The following is a 27,169-nucleotide window of genomic DNA, read 5'->3' on the forward strand; positions in this document are numbered from 1 at the left end:
ATGAGTGTACCATTTAGGGAACAGGGTGCTATTACAGATGGAGCCTGGGTGTTCTGGTGTAACATACACCCTTCACACAAACATCACTAGCATAATGAATTTACACAAAGCACAGTAGAATACAAGTTCTCATTTTGGCCTTTAATGACAGCGCCACAGAGCTTTCATGAATACTGGCAACAAGTAACAGCATATCAGACAGAGGTTGATTTAAATTGTCTATTGACGATGAACTGGCAATTCTATAGAAAGAACCGGCCATTCCATGGAAAGAAATGTGGTAATGTACTGTGTAGAAAAACAACAAGTCACAACGTGGTAATAAAAGGTAATGATAAACATAAAAAAAATTGGGGGTACATAAACTGAGGCTGCGATTCTGTCCAAGGCGCCTTGCACTGGACAGCCGACAATACGCCTTTTAAAGGCAATTTCCCCCGAGTTCGCAGAGATAGAATTCCTGGTATGGACACTGCGAAAGACGGTTTTGGTGTAAACTGCCTTTGAAAAGGGGCATTGTCGGCAGTCCAGTGCAGTGTTCTATAACGCAACTTAGATTGAATCCTGACCTAAAACCATGTAAAAAAATATTCAAAAATCACAAGGATTGGCATTGTTTGATCAGCATCTCCATGAACAGAGGAATAGTTCTGCAGTTTTACCCATGAACAACTAAAACTGAACCGCCACCAAAATAATACAACTACATCAGAAACAGTGAGTCATTTTGGCCCGGTTGATGCTACACAACCAGAGTTTACTAGGTGCACAACTTCTTCATACAATGACAACAACGGTCACCATTTGACATGCGTCACAGTCCTCCTCATCATTGTAAAAAAGAGCTTGATAAAGGGCAAGTGTACAAGGTTTGTGATTATACAAGCGTTTCAGGATTAGAAAAAGATGGATAGCATAACAAAACAAATATTCTGCATCGCCAGTGATTAAAATAACATTTCCCAGAGTATCCAGCGTAAAAAAAATATATCTGCGTCTGAAATGGCACCCTATTCCCTATAGAGTGCACTACTTGGTCAAAAGTATTGTAATAAACAGGGAATAGGACGCCATCTTGGACGCAACCACCAACTACGTTTTAGCCAGCAGTTCAGAAGTGAATATAACAGCTGTAGTGCTGGTATCGTCTTGGTTACACCCAGAGAGATTCAACTTACCATGTGGTCAAACACTCCAAGAGGTTGAGTCTGGACATGCCTACTACTTGGCTAGAACAAAACCCTGCACCCACACCAGCCCTCAGCAGAATAAGATGTCTCCACCAAAAGCACACATCTAAAACATTTGAAGAAAGCTGAAGAAAGAAATATTCCTATAAAATTCTAAAGGTCCTATTTAAACAAATAAAAGGTTTCTAGGGGTGCTTGAGGCTGATAGGAGCAGGGAGATGAGCTGAGTTGTCCATAGACCAACAGACTGTCACTAGGTCCTCAGAAGCCTTGTTTATACCTGGCGCTAACATGCGACCTTTGTCCTGATCTTGTCCACATTCGGATTGTGCCCATATTTCCAGAAATATGTCTACACATGGTACGTACATGTCTTTAAATCGTCTACACCTGTCTGAAAATGCGGGCACGATCAGAATGTGGACAGGAGAAAGGATGCATGTTAGAACCATGTATAAACAGTGCTAAAGACAGGAGCTTTGTACTTCATGTCCTTCCCGATGCATTGTTGTTGTTTTCATTTACCATAAAAAACACAGAAAGTCCTTCCAGTTCCCTGGCCTACGAACATGGCTGCTACTCCTTTAAATGAAAACAGTAACATAAACATAATATTTGTTTCACAAAATGTCCTACCGCCCTCGCTCCACTGACTCCCTTACTGTCCGTAATACCAGCAACACAGTGGTCCACTGAACCACTGAGTCCTTAAGCTTTACCTCAGAGTCATCTGAAGGAAACGTGTTGGAGCTCCCAGGAACCAGGCCTCTGGCCCAGACAGCCTTTTTCATTTTTGGTAAAACTGCTGTTGCTTCCAGTTGAATTAATCTGGTGAATTTTCCAACAAGCAGCAGCAGCAGTCGGAGGTCTTCCAACCAGACCAGAAGAGGCCTAAGTGATCAGACAGACCCGACCCGTGGAGAACTTAGAACAAAGAGCTATCTAAATTAAATGTAGAATCTAATTTCCCCCCAAATAATAATTCCATTGTACATTCAGTAAGGTTTCTGTTAGTTACTTTGATGATCGGTTGTACATTGTGATCAATGGCTGAGTAAACAGCCCTTTGTGAAAGTCTTAAGTTTTTTCCATGCAACAATCATCAGATCTATGGACAGGAAAGCTGGTCCACACTTCCTTGAGTGTCCATCCATACACAGTGCATATGACTGCAATGTAGATTGATGCATGTGCACAAGATTCTGTGTGTATGCTCAGGTATATTCATATACAGGGATATATTCTTAGGGATATACATGTATAACCATCTGCACAACATACAAATACATACATATAACTGGAGGTCCTCTCCGTTTTGAAATGAAATGTAACAAGTGTCATTCAGCAAAATTCTTCAGGCAAAGTAACTCTAACTAGTTTGTGTGCTCATGACCGATTGGTAACGATGTGTGTGTGTGTGTTAGGGGGTCTCAGAGTGCCTTGGTGCTGGTTGTGTGTGACACGGTGTGCGAGACGGGTTTCTGCGGGTAGCGGCTGTAGTAGTAGACCTGGAATAGAATGGCAATGTCCACTCCCACCTGCAGCAGACCACAGGTCCAGAACTGGACAGGAGCCTCGGTCAGCAGGAAGTAACCCGTCTTAAAAGTGTCCCCACTCGTCCACATCATCACCATTTTTATACTGCAGGGAGAAAGGGAGGAGAAAGAAGAGATGGGGGAAGATAAACATTTCAATGTTAGCAGAGCTAGAAACAGTGGTTGTGTCCAAAATCTGTCTTGCCTACTACTTACTAAAATGACATACTGTGTACTAAATCATACTACGTACTATGTATTATGTACTGTTTAGTATAAATGCATGCAGTAAGCAACAAATCAACATACTAGGCTCACCCATACTAAGAATGCGTCACCTAATGCACAATTGCGCCGTTTCCCACCATCCGTTCCTTTTGTTACAGCCTGTTCTCTTATCAGCCGATTATCAGCTGTTGTCAAAACACACGTGGGTCTGAAAATATTTTTCTCTTCCTCCATAGAGTGCAGTAAATACTAGATGAAGTCTAAACGAGTATGACATTCTGGCATTTAAAGGATACAACAAATTTCACACTATAATAAGTTATATTTTTGCATTGCCAAAAAGCCTACTATTTAGAACGTAAGTACAGGTATTCGGACACGGCCGGTGACACACCTGAACACTACCTTGAATCATGACAGAAAAGAGACAGGAAATCATGTAACACAATAACAGACCAAATGCATCGTTAGTGGTGGGGATACTGACCCACTATTTCCAGAACAAACTATTCAAAGGAAAGAAATGGAATTCATTCAAGTTCATTTGCCACAACTCTTCTGGAGTTGAGAATCCTCTCAGGGAGGTTTATAAATTCAGACTCGTTGTGCGGTGAGTTCACCCGTCTGCTCTCTGCAGCAGCTCTTCTCCCTCCTCTCTCAGGGAGGTTTATAAATTCAGACTCGTTGTGCGGTGAGTTCACCTGTCTGCTCTCTGCAGCAGCTCTTCTCCCTCCTCTCTCAGGGAGCTGCTTAGGCTGACTTCTCAGGAAGTCAGAGTAAATAAACAACTATAGTTGTGTTGTTCAGCTGTAGCTTTTAGAACAACTCTGTGGTTAGAATCAGGTGTGCTAGATTAGGGTTGGAGTGAAAACCTACAGGACAGTAGCGCTCCAGGAACAGCGTTGGAGGGCCCTACTTTAGGCTGTGGCCCCTCCTCTCTGTGTTACTCTGCAGCATTATGAACTATAATGAGCCAATAGGGAAGTAACACACTAACAGTAACCGTAGAAGGGAAGTACAGCAGGAGGTCTCTAGGTATGTTGTCTACTGTACAAAGACCAAGCTTTGAAAGCCCTCTACTTTTTAAATGGAGAAAACAGCATTGCTTATTATAAAAGGGTATATGCAAGGTTTCTTGGCATGCTGGGCTCCCAGGATCTCCGCTCCATGTTTCTAAAACACCCAAGTTACTTTTTATAATGAGAAAAGTCTTGACAGTGTTGGTGATTATGGATAAATCACAACAGACAAACAGTCTCCCCAGCTACTGCTATCCCTCTCCAACCTCCCTCTCGTCTTTGGGACTCTTTGTTTTTCTCCCCGGGCTTTGTACTGAAGCCAAGGACGGAAGGTAAACGCTGACAAAGGAAGGACTGAGGCACAAACACAGTTAGCTAACAGCATTCAGAAGTGTTTACAATAAACCGCCTACGACAACAACATTCCCAAAACACTCCCTTCTGAACGCAGAGGCATCCTCTATCTGCTGTTCTTAATACTACCTGCCTCGTGTCGTGACAATTTGGAGTAGGGACCCCTGCTCGGAGTGCCAGAGCCAATCCTGACATGTCAGCGCTTTCCATTCATGTGTAAATAACACAGGTTAGTCAAAGGACAGAATGCTAATCTGAATATAAACACATTTAAAGGGTGAGGGTGGGGGAGAGGGAGATGCCTAATCTAATTGGTGTCAAGGGAAGACCTGTCAAATCAAATCACATTTTATTTGTCACATGCGCCAAATACAACAGATGCAGACCTTACTGTGAAATGCTTACTTTACAAGCCCTTAACCAACAATGTGGTTCAAGAAATAAAGTAAAGAAAATATTTACTAAATAAAATAAAGTTAAAAATAAAATAAAAGGTAACACTATAAAATAACAATAACGAGGCTATATACAGGGGGTACCAGTACCGAGTCAATGTGCGGGGGTACAGGTTAGTCGAGGTAATTTGTACATGTATTACAGACTCGGTCAGGGAGAGGTTGAAAATGTCAGTGAAGACACCAGTTGTTCCACGCATGCTCTGAGTTCACATCCTGGTAATCTTTGTTAATGTTACCCTGTTTAAAAGGTCTTGCTCACATCGGCTACGGAGAGCGAGATCACACAGTCGTCCGGAACAGCTGGTGCTCTCACGCATGCTTCAATGTTGCTTGCCTCGAAGCAAGCATAAAAAGGCATATAACTCGCCTGCTAGGCTCACGTCACTGGGCAGCTCGTGGCTGAGTTTCCCTTTGTAGTCCCTGTATAGGGTTTTGTATGGTTGCTGTGTACGTTGAAAATTCCAAATAATTATTCAGACAACATGTTCTAGGTGTTTCAGGGAAAGGGTTTTTGCACTAAGCAAATACACTGATGGCATATTCCATCATGGTATGCAGTAGTAGGCACAATAGACAAATCCATAATAAACACAACACATATCCTATGAATATTATACTGCATCTGTGACGTTACGACTGGGTCATAACCATACAGTACTGTCAAGTATTGACTACACTGCCAATACCTCTAATATGGTACCACTCTCCCTATGTCATTTGTCTGACCCTGTATCATTGTTATTGGCAAGGCAACATGTTCAATGATCCATACAAGTGAGCTGATGAAGATTTGCTGCATTGAGGGTACAAATGGTGGCTTCAAAGTACGAAGACTATCGTCTAGCAGGAGCCACTTAGCAGAGGTAATTGTCTTCAGGCTGATTACAGGGTACAGGTTCACCCTGTCTCAGGCTGTCTGCTAGTTGAAGTTGGAAGTTTACATACACCTTAGCCAAATACATTTAAACTCAGTTTTACAATTCCTGACATTTAATCCTCGTAAAAAATGTCCTATTTTAGGTCAGTTAGGATCACCACTTTATTTTAAGAATGTGAAATGTCAGAATAATAGTAGAGAGAATGATTTATTTCAGCTTTTATTTCTTTCATCACATTCCCAGTGGGTCAGAAGTTTACATAAACTCAATTAGTATTTGGTAGCATTGTCTTTAAATTGTTTAACTTGGGTCAAACGTTTCGGGTAGCCTTCCACAAGCTTCCCACAAGCTTCCTGGCTCGCACACGCTTTTTCAGTTCTGCCCACAAATTTTCTATGGGATGGAGGTCAGGGCTTTGTGATGGCCACTTGTCACGATCGTGTGGAGGATTGACGGACCAAAACGCAGCATTAGGAAAATAAGCCATCTTCCTTTTTATTATGAAGAAGGAGAACCGAAAACAAAACACTATTACAAAACTAACAAAACAAACAAACGACCGTGAAGCTATGAACGTAGTGCACATACAGGCTACAAACGTATAACATAGACAATTACCCACACCAAACGAAAGCCTATGGCTACCTTAAATATGGCTCCCAATCAGAGACAACACAAATCAGCTGTCTCTAATTGGGAACCCATTCAGGCAACCATAGACTCTCCTAGACAACTACACCCAACATAGACACAGGTAGACACATACACTCAACACAAACCCATACACTACACCCAACACCCCCTTTACCATATAACCACCCAAAACCGATAAAACACAAACATTCCCCATGTCACACCCTGACCTAACTAAAATAATAAAGAAAACAAAGAATACTAAGGCCAGGGCGTGACACCACTCCAATACCTTGACTTTGTTGTCCTTTGGGATGGTGTTCTTTGGCTTGCAAGCCTCTCCATTTTTCATCCAAACATAACGATGGTCATTAAGGCCAAACAGCTATATTTTTGTTTCATCAGACCAGAGGGCATTTCTCCAAAAAGTACGATCTTTGTCCCCATGTGCAGTTGCAAACTGTAGTTTGGCTTTTTTATGGCGGTTTTGGAGCAGTGGCTTCTTCCTTGCTGAGCGGCCTTTCAGGTTATGTTGATATAGGACTTGTTTTACTGTGGATATAGATATAGATAATTACTGTGGATATAGATAATTTTGTACCTGTTTCCTCCAGCATCTTCACAAGGACCTTTGCTGTTGTTCTGGGATTGATTTGCACTTTTCGCACCAAAGTACGTTAATCTCTAGGAGACAGAACGAGTCTCCTTCCTGAGCGGTATGACGGCTGCGTGGTCCCATGCTGTTTATACTTGCGCACTACTGTTTGTACAGATGAACGTGGTACCTTCAGGTGTTTGGAAATTGCTCCCAAGGATGAACCAGACTTGTGGAGGTCTACATTTTTTGTCTGTGGTCTTGGCTGATTGTTTTTGAGTTGACCATGATGTCAAACAAAGAGGCCCTGAGTTTGAAGGTAGGCCTTGAAATAGATCCATAGGTACACCTCCAATTGACTCAAATGATGTCAGAAGCTTCTAAAGCCATGACATCATTTTCTGGAATTTTCCAAACTGTTTAAAGGCACAGTGAATTTAGTGTATGTAAACTTCTGACCCACTGGAATTGTGATAGTGAATTATGAGTGAACTAATCTGTCTGTAAACAATTGTTGGAAAAATTACTTGTGTCATGCACAAAGTAGATGTCCTAACCGACTTGCCAAAACTATAGTTTGTTAACAAGAAATGTGTGGAGTGGTTGAAAAACGAGTTTTAATGACTCCAACTTAAAACCTCTCTGGTACAAGTGGCACGCTAGCGTCCCACCTCGACAACAGCCAGTGAAATTGCAGGGCGGCAAATTCAAAACAGAAATCCTATAATTACAATTCCTCAAAATACAAGTATTATACACCATTTTAAAAGATAAACTCCAACCACAGTGTCCGATTTCAAAAAGGCTTTACTGCGAAAGCACACCATGCGATTATGTTAGGCCAGCGCCTAGTCACAGAAAACCATACAGCCATTTTCCAGCCAAGGAGAGGGCTCACAAAAGTCAGAAATAGCGATTAAATGATTCACTAACCTTTGATGATCTTCATCAGATGGCACTCCCAGGACTCCATGTTAGACAATAAATGTGTGTTTTGTTCAATAAAGTTCATCTTTATGTCCAAAAACCTCATTTGAAATTTGCGCGTTATGTTCAGAAATGCATTGTCTCAAACAAACATTCGGTGAAAGTGCAGAGAGCCACATCAAATTACAGAAATACTCATCATAAACATTGATCTAAGATACAAGTGTTTAACATACGATTAAAGATAAACTTCTCCTTAATGCAACCGCTGTGTCAGATTTCAAAAAGGATTTACGGCAAAAGCACACCATGCGATTATGTTAGGTCAGCGCCTAGCCACAGAAAACCATACAGCCATTTTCCAACCAAGGAGGTGTCACAAAAGTCAGAAATAGCATTAAAATGAATCACTTACCTTTGATGATCTTCATCTGATGGCACTCCCAGGTCTCCATGTTCGACAACAAATGTTTGTTTTGTTCGATAAAGTTCATCTTTATGTCCAAATACCTCTGTTTTGTTGGTGCGTTCAGAAATTCAAAGGCACAATGCGCGCTCTCAACATCAAGACGAAAAGAAAAAAGTACAATAAAAGTTTGTAGAAACATGTCAAACGATGTTTAAAATCAATCCTCAGGTTGTTTTTGTCATAAATAAATCAATAATATTTAAATAGGACAAAAGCTTCCTCAATAGAAAAGGAGAAACAAGAAAGGCGCGTTCCCGATCACGCGCAGGACTCATGGCGTCTCATTGAAAGTGCTGTATCTCCCTAATTTTTAGAGTAAAAGCCTGAAACAATGCCTAAAGACTGGCCACATGTAGAGGAAGCCATGTATACCGTGAACTGGGTCCTAAGTCTTTGTATGGTGGATAGGCATTCAATGGAAAAACAGCCTTTCAAAATAATAGTACTTCCTGGTTGGATTTTCCTCAGGTTTTCGCCTGCCATATCAGTTCTGTTATACTCACATACATTATTTTAAGAGTTTTGGAAACTTCAGAGTGTTTTCTATCCAAATCTACTAATTATATGCATATCCTAGCTTCTGGGCCTGAGTAGTAGGCCGTTTAATTTGGGCACGCTTTTCATCCAAAATTCCGAATGCTGCCCCCTACCCTAGTGAAGTTTTAAGTGTATGTAAACTTCCGACTTCAACTGTAGCACCCACAAGATGAGGGGAAGAAAGAGGAAGGGGTGAGACCTGTCAAACCTTCTATATTATTCATGTCTCCACCTTCACCTCACGCCCCTTTACTCATTTCATTTGTAACACCCTTTTAAATTACCTTCCCATGCATCTACTCATACTACCTCCCTCCTTGCATCTTTCTCTCTCTCCCTCCATCCCCTCTCTCTCCCTCCAAATACATCCAAGGTAGGAAGCTTGTTAGTTCTGGGGAAGAGGAGAAACATTTATTTATTTCTCTCCGAGTGCTGACGTAGAGTTTGGGCCAGCTTTGTGTGTAATGATGTGAGAGCAGGATTGAGGATTTGATCAGCCCTCATGAAAACTCGGTCTGCGTCTCCAATGGCACCCTATGTACTGCACTACTTTTGACCAAGGCCCATCTCTATAGGGAATAGGGTGCCATTTGGGACGTAGCCTCAGAGAGAATGCTGGGAGGTCAGGGATGGGGTCAGAACATGCCTGGGAAATGATTCTAAAAGTCCCCAGCCACTTACAGAAGACTAACTGGGAGGTAAAAAAGCCTGTATGCATCGGAGGTTGAGGAGGATGGAAGACCCTCTGCATTTCATCAGGTAATCAGCAGCTCCACAGCCCAGGTGGGTGGGCAAGTTGTCATAGACTTGTCTGACAAGGTAGTGATGCAGTGTTGTGAATGCAGAGACAGACTTGTATACTGACTGAATTTAAATGGTCAAACAACAGCTAGATGGCAGGCTAAATAAGGCACTCCCTCTGAGCGTGTTATCTGTCCATGGGAAACAGCTCACACAGAGAGGACTTATAAGGACCGTCAGTCAGTAGGCGGTCTGCAGAGCCTGTCTCTCCATGTTCCATTACCTTTATCTCAGGCCAGGGGCCCAGACATCAACGCCAGGTATCCCCTGCCTAGCTACCATCCCCCGCCTCCCACCCCAGTCATTAGTTTGACTGCTCATGTCGGTTTATGTTCATTGCTGCCCTGCTACACACACAGACGCACACCCACACACCGCTGGAGACCTGACATCATGCCAGCACACCTAGACCAAAGTGCCATTAATTCTGCACACAGAGGCTAATACGGGGGGGAAGCCACACACAGAAAGGATAGGAGGGAAGACCACAATAACTAAGTACATCTATCTCCAAAATCACTGGGCAAACCAACCCCACGCTAAATCACCACACCAGGAAATATTCACAATATAATACATCTCATCCAAGTTGACCACAGGGGATATATTCAGCAGGATTACATAATGTGTGTTTCGTAAGTTCTCAACTTCAAACAGTTCACACAGCCCTATAATTAAGCTTCAAATTCGAAAGAATTGTCTTTGACCATGGAGCTACGTTTGACAATGTATCTTGTTTTGACCATGGAGCTACGTTTGAGAGAGGCAGAGAGACAGAGAGACAGAGAGGCAGAGAGAGAGAGAGAGATCTTTTCTTTACTGAGGTTGACTTGACATCCTTGAAGTAAATATGTGATTTGGAGCTGTACTGTAACGATAGAACAGGAGGACTACATTTACATCCAATTTGAACTTCATTTCCCATCAAACCATGACAAGACAGATCAGAATACACTTCCTGTATACAAGCTTCCCCCATCATCTCCTCCCCACCCAACATCCACCATTAGAGCAACCATGTTGTGTCACCCACAGCTCCCAGTCGCCCTCCTCCTTGTGTTGTAGTAATGTTCTGTTTGCTAACTGTCTGCTAGAGGGGTCTTGAGGCCGGCTCTGACAGGTCAATATAAACAGGAAGTGATGCCTTCAGCCACCACTGTGACCTGTATGCTCAAGTCAGCTGGCCCTCGCAACATATTCGTCGCCATACCCACTGGCTCCAGGTCATCTATAAGTCTTTGCTAGGTAAAGCTCCTCCTTATCTCAGCTCACTGTTCACCATGACACCCACTCGTAGCACACGCTCCAGCAGGTATCTCTCACCGGTCATTCCCAGAGCCAACACCTCATTTGGCCGCCTTTCCTTCCAGTTCTCTGCTGCAAATGACTGGAACGAATTGCAAAAAAAATAAAAAAGCTGAAGTTGGAGACTTATATCGCCCTCACTAACTTTAAGCATCACCTATCTGAGCAGCCTACCGATCACTGCAGTTGTACACAGCCCATCTGTAAATAACCCATCCAACTACCTACCTCATCCCCATATTGTTTTGATTGACTTTTTTGCACACCAGTATGTCTACTTGCACATCATCATCTGCACATCTATCACTCCAGTGTTAATTTGCTAAATTGTAATTACTTCGCTACTATGGCCTATTTATTGCTTTACCTCCTTACTCCATTTGCACACACTGTATATAGATTTTCTGTTGTGTTATTGACTGTACTTTTGTTTATTCCATGTGTAACTCTGTGTTGTTGTTTTTGGTCGCACTGCTTTGCTTTGTCTTGACCAGGTCGCAGTTGTAAATGAGAACTTGTTCTCAACTGGCCTACCTGGTGAAACAAAGGTGAATGAGAACTTGTTCTCAACTGGCCTACCTGGTTAAACAAAGGTGCATGAGAACTTGTTCTCAACTGGCTTACCTGGTGAAATAAAGGCGAAATAAATCAAATAAAAAATTAGCATCAAGTGTCCCAAATGGCCCCCTTTTCCCTAATAGGCCCTGATCAAAAGTAGTGCACTATAGTGCATTCGGAAACTATTCAGACCCCTCGACTTGTTCCACATTTTGTTACATTACAGCCTTTTTTTTTTTTAAATGTCAAAAAATAAAATGATTTACACACACACAAAGCAAAAACAGGTTTTTAGGAATTTTAGCAAATGTATTAAAAATAAAAAAAGGAAATATTACATTTACATAAGTATTCAGACCCTTTACTCAGTACTTTGTTGAAGCACATTTGGCAGCGATTACAGCCTTGAGTCTTCTTGGGTATGACGCTACAAGCTTGGCACACCTGTATTTGGGGAGTTTCTCCCATTTTTTTTTGCAGATCCTCTCAAGCTCTGTCATGTTGGATGGGAAGCGTTGTTGCAAAGCTATTTTCAGTTCTCTCCAGAGATGTAAGATGGGGTTCAAGTCTGGGCTCTGGCTGGGCCACTCAAGGGCATTCAGAGACCTCTCCCAAAGCCACTCCTAAGTTGTCTTGGGTGTGTGCTTAAGGTCGTTGTCCTGTTGGAAGGTGAACCTTCAGATCCTGAACACTCTGGAGCAGGTTTTCATCAAGGATCTCTCTGTACTTTGCTCCATTCATATTTCCCTCGATCCTGACTAGTGTCCCAGTCCCTGCTGCTGAAAAACATCCCCACAGCATGATGCTACCACCACCATGCTTCACCGTAGGGATGGTGCCAGGTTTCCTCCAGATGTGACGCTTGGCATTCATGCCAAAGTGTTCAATCTTGGTTTCATCAGACCAGATAATCTTGTCTCTCATGGTCTAAGAGTCCTTTAGGTGCCTTTTGGCAAACTCCAAGTGGGCTGTCATGTGCATTTTACTGAGGAATGGCTTCAGTCTAGCCACTCTACCATAAAGGCCTGATTGGTGGAGTGCTGCAGAGATGGTTGTCCTTCTGGAAGGTTCTCCCATCTCCACAGAGGAACTCTGGAGCTCTGTCAGAGCGACCATCGGGTTCTTGGTCACCTCCCTGGCCAAGGCCCTTTTCCCCCTATTGCTCAGTTTGGCTAGGTAGCCAGCTCTAGGAAGAGTCTTGGTGGTTTCAAACTTCTTCCATTTAAGAATGGATGCTACTGTGTTCTTGGGGACCTTCAATGCTACAGACATTTTTTGGTACCCTTCCCTAGATCTTGTGCCTCGACACAATCCTGTCACAGGTGGACTCCAATCAAGTTGTAGAAACATCTCAAGAATGATCAACGGAAACAGGATGCACCTGAGCTCAAATTCAAGTCTCATAGCAAAGGGTCTGAATACTTATGTAAATAAGGTATTTCTGTTTTTCTAAAAACCTGTTTTCGCTTTGTCATCATGGGGTAGTATGCGTAGATTGATGAGGATTTTATATTTTATTTAATCCATTTTAGAATAAGGCTGTAACGTAACAAAATGTGGAAAAAGTCAAAGGGTCTGAATACTTTCCGAATGCGCTGAATATATGGAATAGGGTGCAATTTGGAATGCAGATCTGTTGTCATTAACCATCTCTGGACCTGACTGGCATGACATGTTCTGGGGTTTGGCTTAACACATTCATTATTTTATGAAGGCATATTTTTTATTATGAGTCTTTGATAATCAATATGATAATGAGCTACTCAATCTTTCTATTTTTTAGTGATGTTATATTTTTAGTCTGTTGCATGATCATTCAGAGACTATTTACATTGTGTCGAGTGTGCGTACAGTGCTTTCAGAAAGTACACACCCCTTGACATTTTCCATATTTAGTTTTATTACAGCCTGAATTTCAAATTAATTAAATTGATATGTTGTGTTACTGGCCTACACACAATACCCCATAATGTCAAATAAGTGGCATTATGTTTTTGGAAACTTTAACTAATTAATTAAAAATGAAAAGATGAAAAGTCTTAAGTAAATAAGTATTTAACCCCTTTGTTATGGCAAGCCTAAATAAGTTCAGGAGTAAAAATGTCCTTAACAAGTTACATAATAAGTTGCATGGACTGTGCGCAATAAGTGTTTAACATAATTTATGAATGACTACTTCATCTCTGTACCCCACACATACAATAATCTGTAAGGTCCCTCAGTCAAAGTGAATTTCAAAACAGACTCAACCAAAGACCAGTGAGGTTTTCCAATGTCTCACAAAGAAGGGCACCTACTGGTAGATGGTTAAAAAATATCCCTTTGAGCATGGTGAAGTTACTAATTACACTTTGATGGTGTATTAATAAACCCAGTCACCACAAAGACGCAGGCGTCCCTCCTAACTCAATTGCCAGAGAGGAAGGAAACCGCTCAGGGATTTCACCATGAGGCCAACGGTGACTTTAAAACATTGCAGTTCCTCCACAATATTAACCTAAATGACAGAGTGGAAAGCAGTGGTGCAAAGTAGTTAAGAAAAATACTTTAGAGTACTACTTAAGTCGTTTTTTGGGGGTATCTGTACTTGACTATTTATATTTTTGACAACTTACTTTTACTCCACTACATTCCTAAAGAAAATATTGTACTTTTAATTTTAATTTTATTTTATCCCCTTTTCTCCCCAAAAAAAATTCTCGTGGTATCCAATCGCTAGTAATTACTATCTTGTCTCAACGCTACAACTCCCGTACGGGCTCGGGAGAGACAAAGGTCGAAAGCCATGCGTCCTCCGAAGCACAACCCAACCGCACTGCTTCTCAACACAGCGCGCCTCCAACCCGGAAGCCAGCCGCACCAATGTGTCGGAGGAAACACCGTGCACCCGGCCCCCTTGGTTAGCGCGCACTGCGCCCCGGCCCGCCACAGGAGTCGCTGGAGCGCGATGAGACAAGGATATCCCTACCGGCCAAACCCTCCCTAATCCGGACGATGCTAGGCCAATTGTGCGTTGCCCCACGGACCTCCCGGTCGCAGCCGGCTGTGACAGAGCCTGGGCGCGAACCCAGAGACTCTGGTGGCGCAGCTAGCACTGCGATGCAGTGCTCTAGACCATTGCGCCACCCGGGAGGCCTAAAATATTGTACTTTTTACATTTTCCCTGACAACCAAAAGTTCTGGTTACATTTGGAATGCTTTGCAGGACAGGAAAATTGTCAAAATCATGCACTTATCAAGAGAACACGTGGTCATTCCTACTGCCTCTGGCAGACTCACTAAACACAAATGCATATTTTGTAAATAATGTCAGTGTTGGAGTGTGCCCCTGGCTATCCATACATTTTAAAAACAAGAAAATGGTGCCGTCTGCTTTGTCCCTTTACCCCTACCTATATGTACATATTACCTCAATTACCTTGACTAACCTGTTCCCCAGCACATTGACTTGGTACCTGTACCCCCTGTATAGTGTAGCCTCGTTATTATTATTTTATTGTGTTACTTTAGATAATTTAGTAAATATTTTTCTTTAAACTGCATTGTTGGTTAAGGGTTTGAAAGTCAGCATTTCATGGTAAGGTCTGTACCTGTTTTATTTGGTGCATGTGAAAAATCTATTTTGATTTGATTAATATAAGGAATTTTAAATGATTTATAGTTTTACTTTTGATACTTAAGAATATTTAAAACCAAAACATTTTAGAGACTTTTACTCAAGAAAGACAAATTGGGTACTTTTTCCACCACTGGTGAAAAGTAGGGAGCCTGTACAGAATAAAAATATTCCAAAACATGTATCCAGTTTGCAATTAGGCACTAAAGTAAAGCTGCTAAGAATGTGGCAAAGAAATGTACTTTATGTCCTGAATACAAAGCGTTATGTTTGGGGGAAATCCAAGAGATCACCGAGTACCGCTCTTCATATTTTCAAGCAGGGTGATGGCTGCATCATGTTATAGGTATGCTTGTCATCGGCAAGGACTAGGGAGTTGTTTGGGATAACAATAAACAAAATCGAGCTAAGCACAGGCAAAATCCTAGAGGAAAACCTGGTGTAGTCAGTTGCTTACCCAGACGACACTGAATGTTCCTGAGTGGCCTAGTTCCAGTTTTGGCTTGAAAATCTATGGCAAGACTTGAAAATAGCAGTCAAGTAATAATAAACGACCAACTTCACAGAAGTTGAAGAATTAAAAAATAAACAAAGTTTAAATATTGTTAAATCCAGGTGTGAAAAGCTCTGAGACACTTAACCAAAAAGACACAGCTGTAATCCCTGCCAAAGGTGATTCTAACATGTATTGACTCAGGGGTGTGAGCACTAATGCAAATGCGATATTTCTCGATTTAATTTTCAATACATTTGGAAAAATGTCAAAACACATGTTTTCACTTTGTCATTATGGGGGTTGTGTGTAGAAGGGTGAGAAAGAAAATATATGTAACACATTTTCAATTCAGCCTGTAACACAAAATGTGGAATAAGTAAAGGGACGTGAACAGTTTCTGAAGGCACTGTATGTGTGTGTACACACGTGTGTGCGTCGGTCATGACTCAGTCACAACTGTGTGACTAATAATAGGAACTCGGAACACTACTGAAGATCCTCAATTAAAACTCCATGATGATGACAGCAACGGCACTAAATGGGTATAATATAATCATCATCATAATAACAGCATTAGAATGGAGCGTTAACAATGAAGCGTCATGTTTTATATATATTTAATTGCCTGTGCGAATCCTGCCTAAGGATTCATTCGCCAGGGAGAATGAAGGCAGTAAAAAGCCAATAAATTCAATTAAAAGACAATCTAAGGAGGCATCCTGTTCAAAATCAGGTCTCAGTTTAAATAATACACTATATATATATATATTCACAAAAGTATGTGGGCACCCCTTCAAATTCGTGGATTCGTCCATTTCAGCCACACCCGTTACTGATAGGTGTACAAAATCGAGCACACAGCCATGCTGTCTCTATAGACAACCATTGGCAGTAGAATGGCCTTACCGAAGTGACTTTCAACGTGGCACTGTCATAGGATGCCATCTTCCCAACAAGTCAGTTAGTCAAATTTCTGCCAGGCTAGAGCTGCCCTGGTCAACTGTAAGTGCTGTTATCGCGAACTGGAAATGCCTAGGAGCAACAACGGCTCAGCCGCGAAGTGGTAGGCCACACAAGCTCACAGAATGGGACTGCCGAGTGCTGAAGCATGTAAAAATCTTCTGTCCTTGGTTGCAACACTCACTACCGAGCTCCAAACTGCCTCTGGAAGCAATGTCAGCACAACAACTGTTCGTCGGGAGCTTTATGAAATGGTTTTCCATGGCCGAGCAGCCACACACAAGCCTAAGATCACAATGCCAAGCGTTGACTGAAGTGGTGTAAAGCTCGCTGCCATTGGACTCTGGAGCAGTGGAAACGGGTTCTCCGGAGTGATGAATCACACTTCACCATCTGGTAGTCCGATGGACGAATCTGGGTTTGGTGGATGCCAGGAGAACGCTACCTGACAGAATACATAGTGCCAACTGTAAAGTTTGGTATAGGAGGAATAATGGTCTGGGGATGTTTTTCATGGTCTGGGCTAGGCCCCTTAGTTCCAGTGAAGGGAAATTGTAACGCTACAACATACAATGACAGCCTAGACGATTCTGTGCTTCCAACTTTGTGGCAACAGTTTGGGGAAGGCCCTTTCCTGTTTCAGCATGACAATATGCCCCTGTGCACAAAGCGAGGTCCATACAGAAATGGTTTGTTGAGATCTTTGTGGAAGAACTTGACTGCACAGAGCCCTGATCTCAACCCCACTGAACGCCTTTGGGATGAAAAGGGAACACCGACTGCGAGCCAGGCCTAATCGCCCAACACCAGTGTCGGACCTCACTAATTCATCGTGGATGAATGGAAGCAAGTCCCCGCAGCAATGTTCCAACATCTAGTGGAAAGCCTTCCCAGAAGAGTGGAGGCTGTTATAGCAGCAAAAGGTGGGACCAACTCCATATTAATGCCCATGATTTTGGAATGAGATGATCGACGAACATGTGTCCACATACTTTTGGTCATGTAGCGTATAAACCAAAGAACATGTTCACTTCTAGTAGAAAATCCTTTCACTGAATAAACTAAAGTCAGTACCAGTCAGGCGTCTGAATTACATATCCAAGTATTTAAGTGTTCCATAAATTAGACTGAATTTATACACAGGTGTCCAAATGAAAAGACCAGTTTGAGGTCATAGGTCTCATAATGAACCACTGAAGGCCAGCAGCTGGGCTATGAGTAGGATGGAAGCAAGAAATGGGATGAACGACAGCGAATGTCAACTGAGATAAAGGGGAGACAATTGAATGGCAACTGTGGTGTCTTCAGTGTGTATGTGTGACGTCCTCACCTCATCCCCTCAGTACTCTTGTTCTGGTAGTTGCAGTAGAGCTGTGGCATCCCCAGCATGGCCTCAGTGAAGACAGCCAGGAAGCCCAGGCTCTCTACGAACACAGACGAGTCCAGCAGCAGGTAGGTGATGTAGGCCGCCAGCAGGGTGAACGCCAACACACACTGCAGGTAGTCCACGAAACGACTCCACGACCAGAAGTGGCTCCAGTCAAAGTCTGAGGCAGACAGACATGTGGAGAGAAAGTAAGACACAATACTAACACCGATAAACTGACGGTTCTTACCTTTTTGAGGTCGATCTTCCTCCATCATGATACGCTGGCTCGAGAAGACTGTAATAAAAAGCATTGCATGTGACGTGAAACAAGGAGGCATAGCTGCATGGAAAACTAATTTGGAACGAATTTGGAAAATGCAGAATGATTTACCCCAATGTTCCTGCCTCACTGACTTCCCAAATGTTCCCTAAAAGGTTGAATGTTTTTTTCATCAGGGAAATAAACAAAAACAAGTGCCGTTCAAGTTCACTGAAGAAGGAGCCTTATGAAGTCATGACTTCAAGAAGAACATCGTCGTACAACTGCAGGCCTGCAATACAATCTCTAGTGATCCGACAACATCTCAGCAAGGAGACTGGCACCTCCACAATACATTGTGCTGCTACTACCTGTCATCTCCAACCTATAGGAGTAGCTAAGACAACCGTAACGCGATCAGCGTATGAATAAGGTTAGTGATGAGGATGCCTCCTTCTTTGGCATGTTGACGATTATGTTACGTTAAACTGTCAAATGTTAGTCTTGATCGATTCATTCCCTTTCCCTGCGGTAAATCAACGAAGTCACCACTGAGCTGCACGTAATGCGTTTTAAAACTTCACTGAGACAACAACACACGGAGCCTGACCGCGCTCTAAATGACGTTAGGGGAGAGAAGAATAAATGGAGGAAATTAAATCACCACGGAAAGGAGGGGGAGAAGAGGTGGAGGGGAAACACGCTGTGCAGCATCTTCAATAGGATTTTACACAAACCTCTACGTTGTACAGGGGTCATGCTGAAAATAGATTCTACTCATCGAAAAAGACACATCGGAACATCAAGCTCCTCTGAGGAGGCCTGTGGAACAGAGTATGAGACGAGAGCTTCAGAAGGATTATGGAGAAAAACAGTTTCAGGAGCTACTGGTGAACCTCGCGACTCAAACACACTTAAACTGAATCAAATAAAAAGAGGGCGCAAACTCATACATCTCATCTAGAATAACATGGTTGGTTTCCTACCATTCTCCATAATCACATTTCCTTTTGACAAACCACAAGAAGAGGGATGACACATTACATGTCCTGCTGACTTACTGAGATTGAATTCTGAAGTGCACTCTAAATTACAATGGAACATATTTGACTGAAATATTGATGTTCACCGGACCTGAGATTTAGATGACATTTCTAATACACACATACACCTGTCTGCCATGCGTATGTGAGGAAGTCAGGATGTGCATGATGGATTATCATGTCTACGGTCTGCAACTAAATCGCCTAATCATGGAGTGGGGTGAGTCCGTCTTGCCCTCACTGATAACAGCAATGCCTTGAGGGGGGTGAGGATATCTCAGAGACACACACGGCTTATTGTAATGGTAGAAGAGTGCTGTTACAGGGTGTTTACAGCAGCACCTTTGCATGCTACACCACACTGTGCCCCTCCACCTCTGTGCCATTCATCTACTCTGGGGCGCTCTCGTTCCATCGCTTCCCTCATCCCCTCTCCTAGTTCCTCCCTCTGTTAAATCTGACATGGAGCCACTGTGTGCGTGTGTGTGTGGGAGAGAGAGCTGGAATCATGTCATATTGCTTTGCATGTGTTGGTCTCCTCAGAACATTAGTTTAGAAGCTGTCATTTAGCCTGTCAGGTCTACACTTCCCACAGTTACATGTTGTCATTCATAGTCCATAATCATGCAGGGAAAACAAAAGCCACGTAAAATAAAAAATGGTCCACAAAAAATAACCTGCTTTTTGGGGCTAAAATCAAAGCTAGAAGTGTGAGGAGAGTAGGAGGTGATTCATTGGAACCGGTCAGACTCACGCCATACAGGAGAGACTGTGATGACTAATAAACATCGAAAGAAGAATATAGACTATTCCCAATGCCCAGTTCCCCTGTCCTCCCTGATTGTCCCTTTAACAGTACACAGGCCGAACAACCAACCCCCCCCCCCCCTCACATATCTGGTACTGCTAAATAGTGCTCAACGTTCTTTGTTTGAACTCAGAGGGAGGCAGCTTAACGCACCTGCCCTCCGTGGTTATTTCTCCAGAGTGATTGGGAACCTGCTGTCATAATGGATCTAGGATGAGGTGCCATAGAGAGAGGGAAGCCAGGGAGGGAAGCCAGCTCTGAACATCACAGAACATTAAACAGTTCGGTACAGAACACACACACAACAGTTTCAGGAATATACAGAAATCTACTGGTTCAACAGGTCCGTGTGACAGTCCGATGATAACGTGTCAGAATACTGTTGTTTCTTCTGTCTCAGTTTGACTCTCATGTTTACAACTTCAGTGAAAGCAGGTGAAATTATATTTAAATATTCAATTGTAACCAACCTCATCAAAGCCTGAAACCCCAACAAAGATAAGGAGACGTCAGAACTATTTGTTACTCCCAAACTACATTTAGACAAACCGCCCTTTAGGGAGTTCGCCAAAGAGTAGTTTGTTGATGAATTCCTTCTTTTACATCCCATATATACATAGCACTTTCCTTCCCTGTTTTATTACTTTACCTCCACCTGTACCCTTTCATCCTTCCAACAATAGTGGATTACAACATGCCTCTCCTTATCTCCTCCTGGACTAATCAATAGAGGAACAGACCCGTGTCTATGCAACAGACAGACGAGCAACAGACACATTCACTACATGGCCAAAAGTGCTCGTCGAACATCTCATTCCAAAATCATGGATATTAATATGGAATTGGTCCCCCCTTTGCTGCTATAACAGCCTCCACTCTTTTGGGAAGGCTTCCCACTAGATGTTGGAACATTGCTGCGGGGACTTGCTTCCATTGAGCCACAAGAGCATTAGTGAGGTCGGGTACTAATGTTGGGTGATTAGGCCTGGCTCGCAGTCGTTGTTCCAATTCATCCCAAAGGTGTTCAACGGGGTTGAGGTCAGGGCTCTGTGCAGGCCAGTCAAGTTCTTTCACACCGATCTCAACAAACCATTTCTGTATGGACCTCGCTTTGCGCACAGGGGCATATTGTCATGCTGAAACAGGGAAGGGCCTTCCCCAAACTGTTGTATTTGAGGTTCCCGTTCTGTGAGCTTGTGTGGCTTACCACTTCTCTGCTGAGTCGTTGTTCCTCCTAGATGTATCCACTTACAGATGACCAGGGAAGCTCTAGTAGGGCAGACTTTTGACTGACTTGTTGGAAAGATGGCATCCTATGACAGTGCCACGTTGAAAAAGTTACTGAGCTCTTCAGTAAGGCCATTCTACCGCCAATGTTTGTCTACGTGGATTGCATGGCTGTGTGCTTGATTTTATACACCTGTTAGCAACGGGTGTGGCTGAAATAGCCAAATCCACTCATTTGAAGGGGTGTCCACATACACTATATATACACAAAAGTATGGCTATGGAACAGGCAGGGGCAAATAGTGAGGCTGAGGGAGACGGAGCCAGGGAGGAGAGGAATAGGGTCTGGGAGACAAAGAACCAGAGAGGCAGGGAGGCAGAGCTCCAGATCCAGACCTGTGCAGCCCAAAGCCAGGAAACGGCTAGGGAGAACACACCCTGGCTCTGGTTCCAGCTCGAATGCCAAGAAACATGACAACTGAACTCTGGTTCCGCTGCCAAGTACCAACAGTTTCATGTACAGACCAAAACAGTGAACATACACGTGGGACACAAAATGCCAGCTTTTGATGAGGTAAGTTGAAGCCAGAATTAAGCTTTTTCTAGTGTGATGAGAAGAAAGACAGCTTACCATACCACTGGAGTTGTGCTTTAGAACATCATGCTGGGTGGAAACAATTTGACAAGTTGTAAGAAGTTGGCAGCAACTCTGCCAGTCAACTCCCAGTTCCCAATGACACAAACACACAACACTCAATTCCAAACACAGGCTGAATAAAAGGGTGGCAAAAATCATTTTGATTGCTGAAATGAATATCTTCAACAGTCTGTGCCTTTCTCTACAACTATAATCGTATTCTACAATGTACGATCAAACTAAACAAACAGATTTTGATGGGGATTTTTGAATTGCGTTACTCAGAATGAAGCATGGATTTTAAGAGAGGAGACGATTGAACCCAATAAAGTGTGTGATGGATAGCAGTTCTGAGAAGGTAAACTTCCTCACCGTCAGTGAGGACTCTGGACAACATACAACACAGAGCATTATTCTGTCTTCACAGGTACTGTAGGCCTTTGTTATTTCCCAGCACCACCTACTGTCCACATGGAGGATAGCAACTCCTTCCCAACTACAAAGCAGCAGTGCTAACCAGAACTAACCACAACATTGAGATTGTTAGTAAAAGCATACTTATGATGGGAATCACACGCTATTCACAAAAACAAAGTTCTCAGCACAATGAAGCAGGTACAATTGATTGCTGGTCATCAGCCTCTCTCAACTGGCTGGGTGAGGGGCTCCGTATAGTAACAAGAAGAGGGAGTTGAAACAAAAGGGCAAAGATAGAGGTTGAATAACCAGGACAGAGTTAGGAAGTCTACAGTCTCATAAACTGTCACATCTGCGAGCTGTCTGTGCATCTTTAGCAAGCTGGTGTGAATCCAAGTCAGCATCATTGTTTTACCAGACAGGACCACAGAGCAGAGGGCAGTGCACATTAGCTTTCACATGCAGCATTTAATAGAATTGTTGCTGTAGCGCTAACAAAATAATACTGAGCATAGTTCATTTCAAACCAAGAAACATAGCCGAGCAATTAGTCTATCAAGGTCAATAACATAGCAAGTAAATAGCAACAATCAAGTCTTAATACATATGCTTAATCAATATATGAGTCTAGAATGCATGCATTTTCATTTTCTGAGTAAGAATCTGATAGTCATTACAATCAGACAACTCAAAGAACTGAAGCAAAATGAAATGTCCATGCACAATCACTGCAATACAGTAGATGCATGCTATAGTAAACTAATATCAGTAGCATAAAAAGCCTTTTACAAACGGAAACAATTCAAGCTATTGACTATAGCTAACACGCATTGTGAACTTCCATGCGAACACTATAACAACTATATTGGTTCTTTAGGATCACAAATGGAGATATAACGAGGGTGGATCACATGCGATGCAGGAGGATCCATGCCAAGTTAAGGCATGATGATGAGTTAGTGGCAGTTAATTCTGTGGATGGAGCAATGCGAGAGGCAGAGCCACACAAGACCATGCGGTAAGGAAAGAGAGAGAGATGAAGGGAGGAAGGCAGAGAGAGAGAGAGAGACAGTACCTACCCAGAAAGAACTTCTTAGGGACTTTGATCTCCTCGTCCTTACTGTCTGTTGCTACAGACACAAAATCAGAAGAGGGAACAGAGAAAGAGAGCTTGGTTTCTCTTGTGCTACAGACCAGAACTGACCCACAGTTTGAAGTGAAGAGAAGTTTATTTTTGACATAAGGTTCGTGATTTCAACTGGACAACCCAATAACTACCCTGTGGGAATTAACATAGTTGAAACCTCAACATTTGGATCTGACTGAGTTGAAACCTCAATGTTTGTTTTAAGTTAGAGTTGAAACATCAACATTTGGATCTGACTGAGTTGAAACCTCAATGTTTGTTTTAAGTTAGAGTTGAAACATCAACATTTGGATCTGACTGAGTTGAAACCTCAATGTTTGTTTTAAGTTAGAGTTGAAACATCAACGTTTGGGTCGGACAGAGTTGAAACCTAAACTTTTGGCCAGAGTAGGGACCTCAACGTTTGGCCAGAGTTGAAACTTCAATATTTGTTTTACGCCAGGCAGAGTTGAAATCTCAACGTTTGACTAATCATAAGCAGCCTGTTTTCTCAAATCATCTGACCCGCCTACCCTGATCCTGTCAACTTGATTGGCTACCAAACTCTGAATTGAGGCCACATGATGGCAGCACTGAGCATTCAATGTTCTAGTATTCCGTTGGCAGGGAAACTGGTGTAGGTCAGTCAGTCAGTCAGTCAACCAACAGGCTGAGGATGTGAGTTATGAACCAGATTCAGCAGCCAGCCCACTCTAGTTCCGTAAACAGATTATCAACATCCTGTTATGACTGCAATGGGAATATTTAGGATGAATAATTTTTCACTTTCTTTAATACACGTGATTCTGCCAGTGTTCTGTTTGTGCAAGGTGTGGGTTGAATTAGAGATGAATAATCTCTTTCAAAAGAGAGACCTGGCTAAAATAGCAGCACACAAAGTTTCAGACACATTAACAACTTAAAACAAAGCACTAGAGTTTATATACATACATTTACACATTGAACAGCAAGATTTTAGGGAAAGTGTGGTGCAACTAGGGGTCAAAACACTTACATTTTCCATCAGTGTGAATGTTATGGATTGTTCTCGTATCTGTTGATAGTGTTTGACGCCAGACTGGAGGTGCAAAAGGGCCGAGGACACACTGATTATCACTGCATTCTGTGACACTGTGTGATTATGTAGGCGCTAACAAAGTCACTGGCTTTATGTTTTCCTACAAGCCTCTCGGGCTGGTGTTTACAGAACATGTGGTCAGTGCTGTCTGATTAGTATATTAATAAGGACAGTTAGCCATTCTCTCTGCTCCTGTGTGGGATATTGTTCTCCTTTTTGCAAACTCTTTTATTCACATGGAAATTACAAAGACAAACTAGAGTTGTACAGTACAAGGCCACATTCAGTAGGCAAATGTCAAATGTTGCAGATACAAATGTTTGACTTATTTAACCTTTATTTAACTAGGCAAGTAAGTTAATAACAAATTCTTATTTATAATGACAGCCTACCCCGGCCAAACCCAAACCCGGACGACGCTGGGACAATTTAGCGCCGCCCTGTGGGTCCCCCAATCACGGCAGGTTGTGATACAGCCTGGAATCTAACCAGGGTCTGTAGTGACGCCTCTAACACTGAGAGGCAGTGCCTTAGACCGCTGCGCCACTCAAAAGCTCATAAATGTCATGAAGAGCCAACATGATTCATTATTCTACATGTCAGAGAGGCATGTTTGATCTACATAACACATTTCTATCTGACCGTTCCACAACATTATGCCCTGCTGAATGCACCCCATAGCACTGGGTTGGTTTAGATTGTCAGATTTGAGTTGTGTGTTTAAGCTGTAAAGTATATTACGAACATGAAGGAGTTCCTTTGAGAGGAAGGACAATTGGGCAACTAAGAAATGTGTAACACACACACACACACACTCTCCAGAGGTTGGTGATACAACCAAGCATTATCATTAGTTCACACCATGATGTGAACGGAGGTTATAAACTGATTATAAAGCTATAAAGAGTAGGGACAGGCCAGGGAGGAGGATACCGACCTGTGAATGAACGTCGCTTAGTCTGGAGTTCGGTGGCTACGCGGACGTTGGTACACAGGTTGAGCATGATCAACATGGTGGCTATCATGACAATGCTCTGCCACAGGAGTGGCGTCTCAAAGTAGCGCCCAAACCTGGAAAGAGGAGACAGGGAGTAGTCAGGGCACAGACTCCAGGGTGGCAATACTATTCTGCATGGAGACAATAGGCTTCTGTTGGAACCAAACAAAAATGGTGCTATGCAAACCAATACAAGGATTCCCGTGAGGGGCAGTATCATTTTCAAACACTGTAAAATCTGAAGGGCCAAATAGTTGGAGTCTGTCTGTTCTTCAAATGCACTTAGGCTACAGCCTTCACATGCATCAATGCACATTTGAATAACATGAAACTGCAAGTTTACTGCACCTATGGCAAAACTTACCTGAACAGTATACGCAGAATATTGGCCACCAGTAGGACGAGGCAGACATAGGTGGAGAATCCCTCAGCGTTCTGTGTCCGTCTGATGTCCCTGTACTGGGGGATGTAGGGCACCACTCCACCAAACACCATAGCCCCCGCAGCAATCCATGTCACCAGTTGGTTCAGGACATACATGAGCTGCTCAAACATCTCCTCTTCCATGTTCTCTCTCTGTTATCTAGTCTACCAGGGCACAGCAAACCATGGGAAGTCCCAAAGGGCCTGCGCGAAGTTCTAGTGAGCTGCACTTGCCTTTCAATAATGTGGTGTAGCCTAGTCAGAGAATGTGAATAGACCAGTGCCTTCGTATGCTTATTGACAGTCAACTATTGGATCAATAACCAATGAAGGGGACACAATGATGTGTTCCTGCCATTAAAAAAAAGTTCCTTCTTTCAAACCGGATGTAAAGCAGAAATAACTATGTCCATCAATGATGTTCTATTGAACAGTTTACAGTAGACTCAAGAGGTTCTACCTCAGCAGAAATCCCGAGTTGCGGCGCTACTGTTTCATATTACTGTAACTATATGAGATGTACAATGTAACAAGTTGAATGTTAGGCTACAATTGAGAACATCAACAGTCGGCCAGAGAAATCTAACTTGTCGGTCGACCAATCAAATGAATGCAATATTATTCAATAACAGTTTCAATTGCCTGAATTTTTCGCGATTTGTAAAGAAAACTAAAATAGTCAACCCTCGACATTTGCTTTCCAGATGTCCCCAGTCTAATCGAAGCGACTCAAATCCCCAGTCTTCCGGATGGGTTTGTAGTTACAACCGGACAGCAGCATGAATCTGTGCATCACATGACTGTCATTTACAAAACAAATCCCGTTTGTCTGGAAAATATAATTCCAGCAAAAATCGAAAGAGCGTGAATTTACCGGAAAGTGCAAAAACCCCTGCGTCCACTGCTCTCCCCGCCACACAAACAGAAAGCTAGAGCAGCACTTCCTTCTACGTCAAAATCGTCGCTCCCTGCTTTGGCAACATCTGAGTTTGGCTGCATGGTCCTAGACAGAATCGAGTTTAAAGGGGGCATCAACCACTTAGTGTATTTATGTATATCCTATTGTACTTGTCCTATTTTGAGACATTGAACATAGGGCTATATATGTGTTTTTGTATTTTTATTTTCTTCCATCATTATCATGATGAACAGTTGGCATTCTGAGAATAGGGGATGATTGCAGTGAGTCCGGATTAAGACATTTTGCCGAGGTTACATAATCGTGA

At 42.7% G+C, this 27,169-nt stretch overlaps 1 protein-coding gene across 2 annotated transcripts; it reads right to left on the minus strand.

Annotated features, from left to right (window-relative positions):
- Nucleotides 1-120: 120 nt before the first annotated feature.
- LOC129831089 (solute carrier family 66 member 2-like) lies at nucleotides 121-26,895 on the minus strand. Of its 2 annotated transcripts, XM_055894122.1 has the most exons (5): nucleotides 25,885-26,895; nucleotides 25,461-25,594; nucleotides 23,399-23,449; nucleotides 17,890-18,106; nucleotides 121-2,831 (listed from the first exon to the last, which is right to left on the minus strand). In XM_055894122.1, the coding sequence occupies exons 1-5, from the start codon at nucleotides 26,085-26,087 to the stop codon at nucleotides 2,621-2,623; spliced, it is 816 nt and encodes a 271-aa protein (XP_055750097.1). In that variant the 5' UTR covers nucleotides 26,088-26,895; the 3' UTR covers nucleotides 121-2,620. The 2 variants fall into 2 exon arrangements, with proteins under 2 accessions (XP_055750097.1, XP_055750098.1); XM_055894123.1 differs by lacking the exon at nucleotides 23,399-23,449.
- Between the last annotated feature and the right edge of the window lie 274 nt (nucleotides 26,896-27,169).

The sequence above is a fragment of the Salvelinus fontinalis genome, chromosome 32 (assembly GCF_029448725.1).
Source record: "Salvelinus fontinalis isolate EN_2023a chromosome 32, ASM2944872v1, whole genome shotgun sequence".
NCBI classification, from domain to species: Eukaryota; Metazoa; Chordata; class Actinopteri; order Salmoniformes; family Salmonidae; genus Salvelinus; species Salvelinus fontinalis.

Bases quoted from the DNA above. Each gene is read 5' to 3' on its own strand.
- LOC129831089 (XM_055894122.1), bottom strand. From the start codon at position 26,087: ATGGAAGAGGAGATGTTTGAGCAGCTCATGTATGTCCTGAACCAACTG. The intron at 25,595-25,884 runs GTAAGTTTTGCC...TCCTCTTTCCAG, and splicing joins ATTCTGCGTATACTGTTCAG to GTTTGGGCGCTACTTTGAGA. The intron at 23,450-25,460 runs GTCGGTATCCTC...TTGTGTCTGTAG, and splicing joins TAAGCGACGTTCATTCACAG to CAACAGACAGTAAGGACGAG.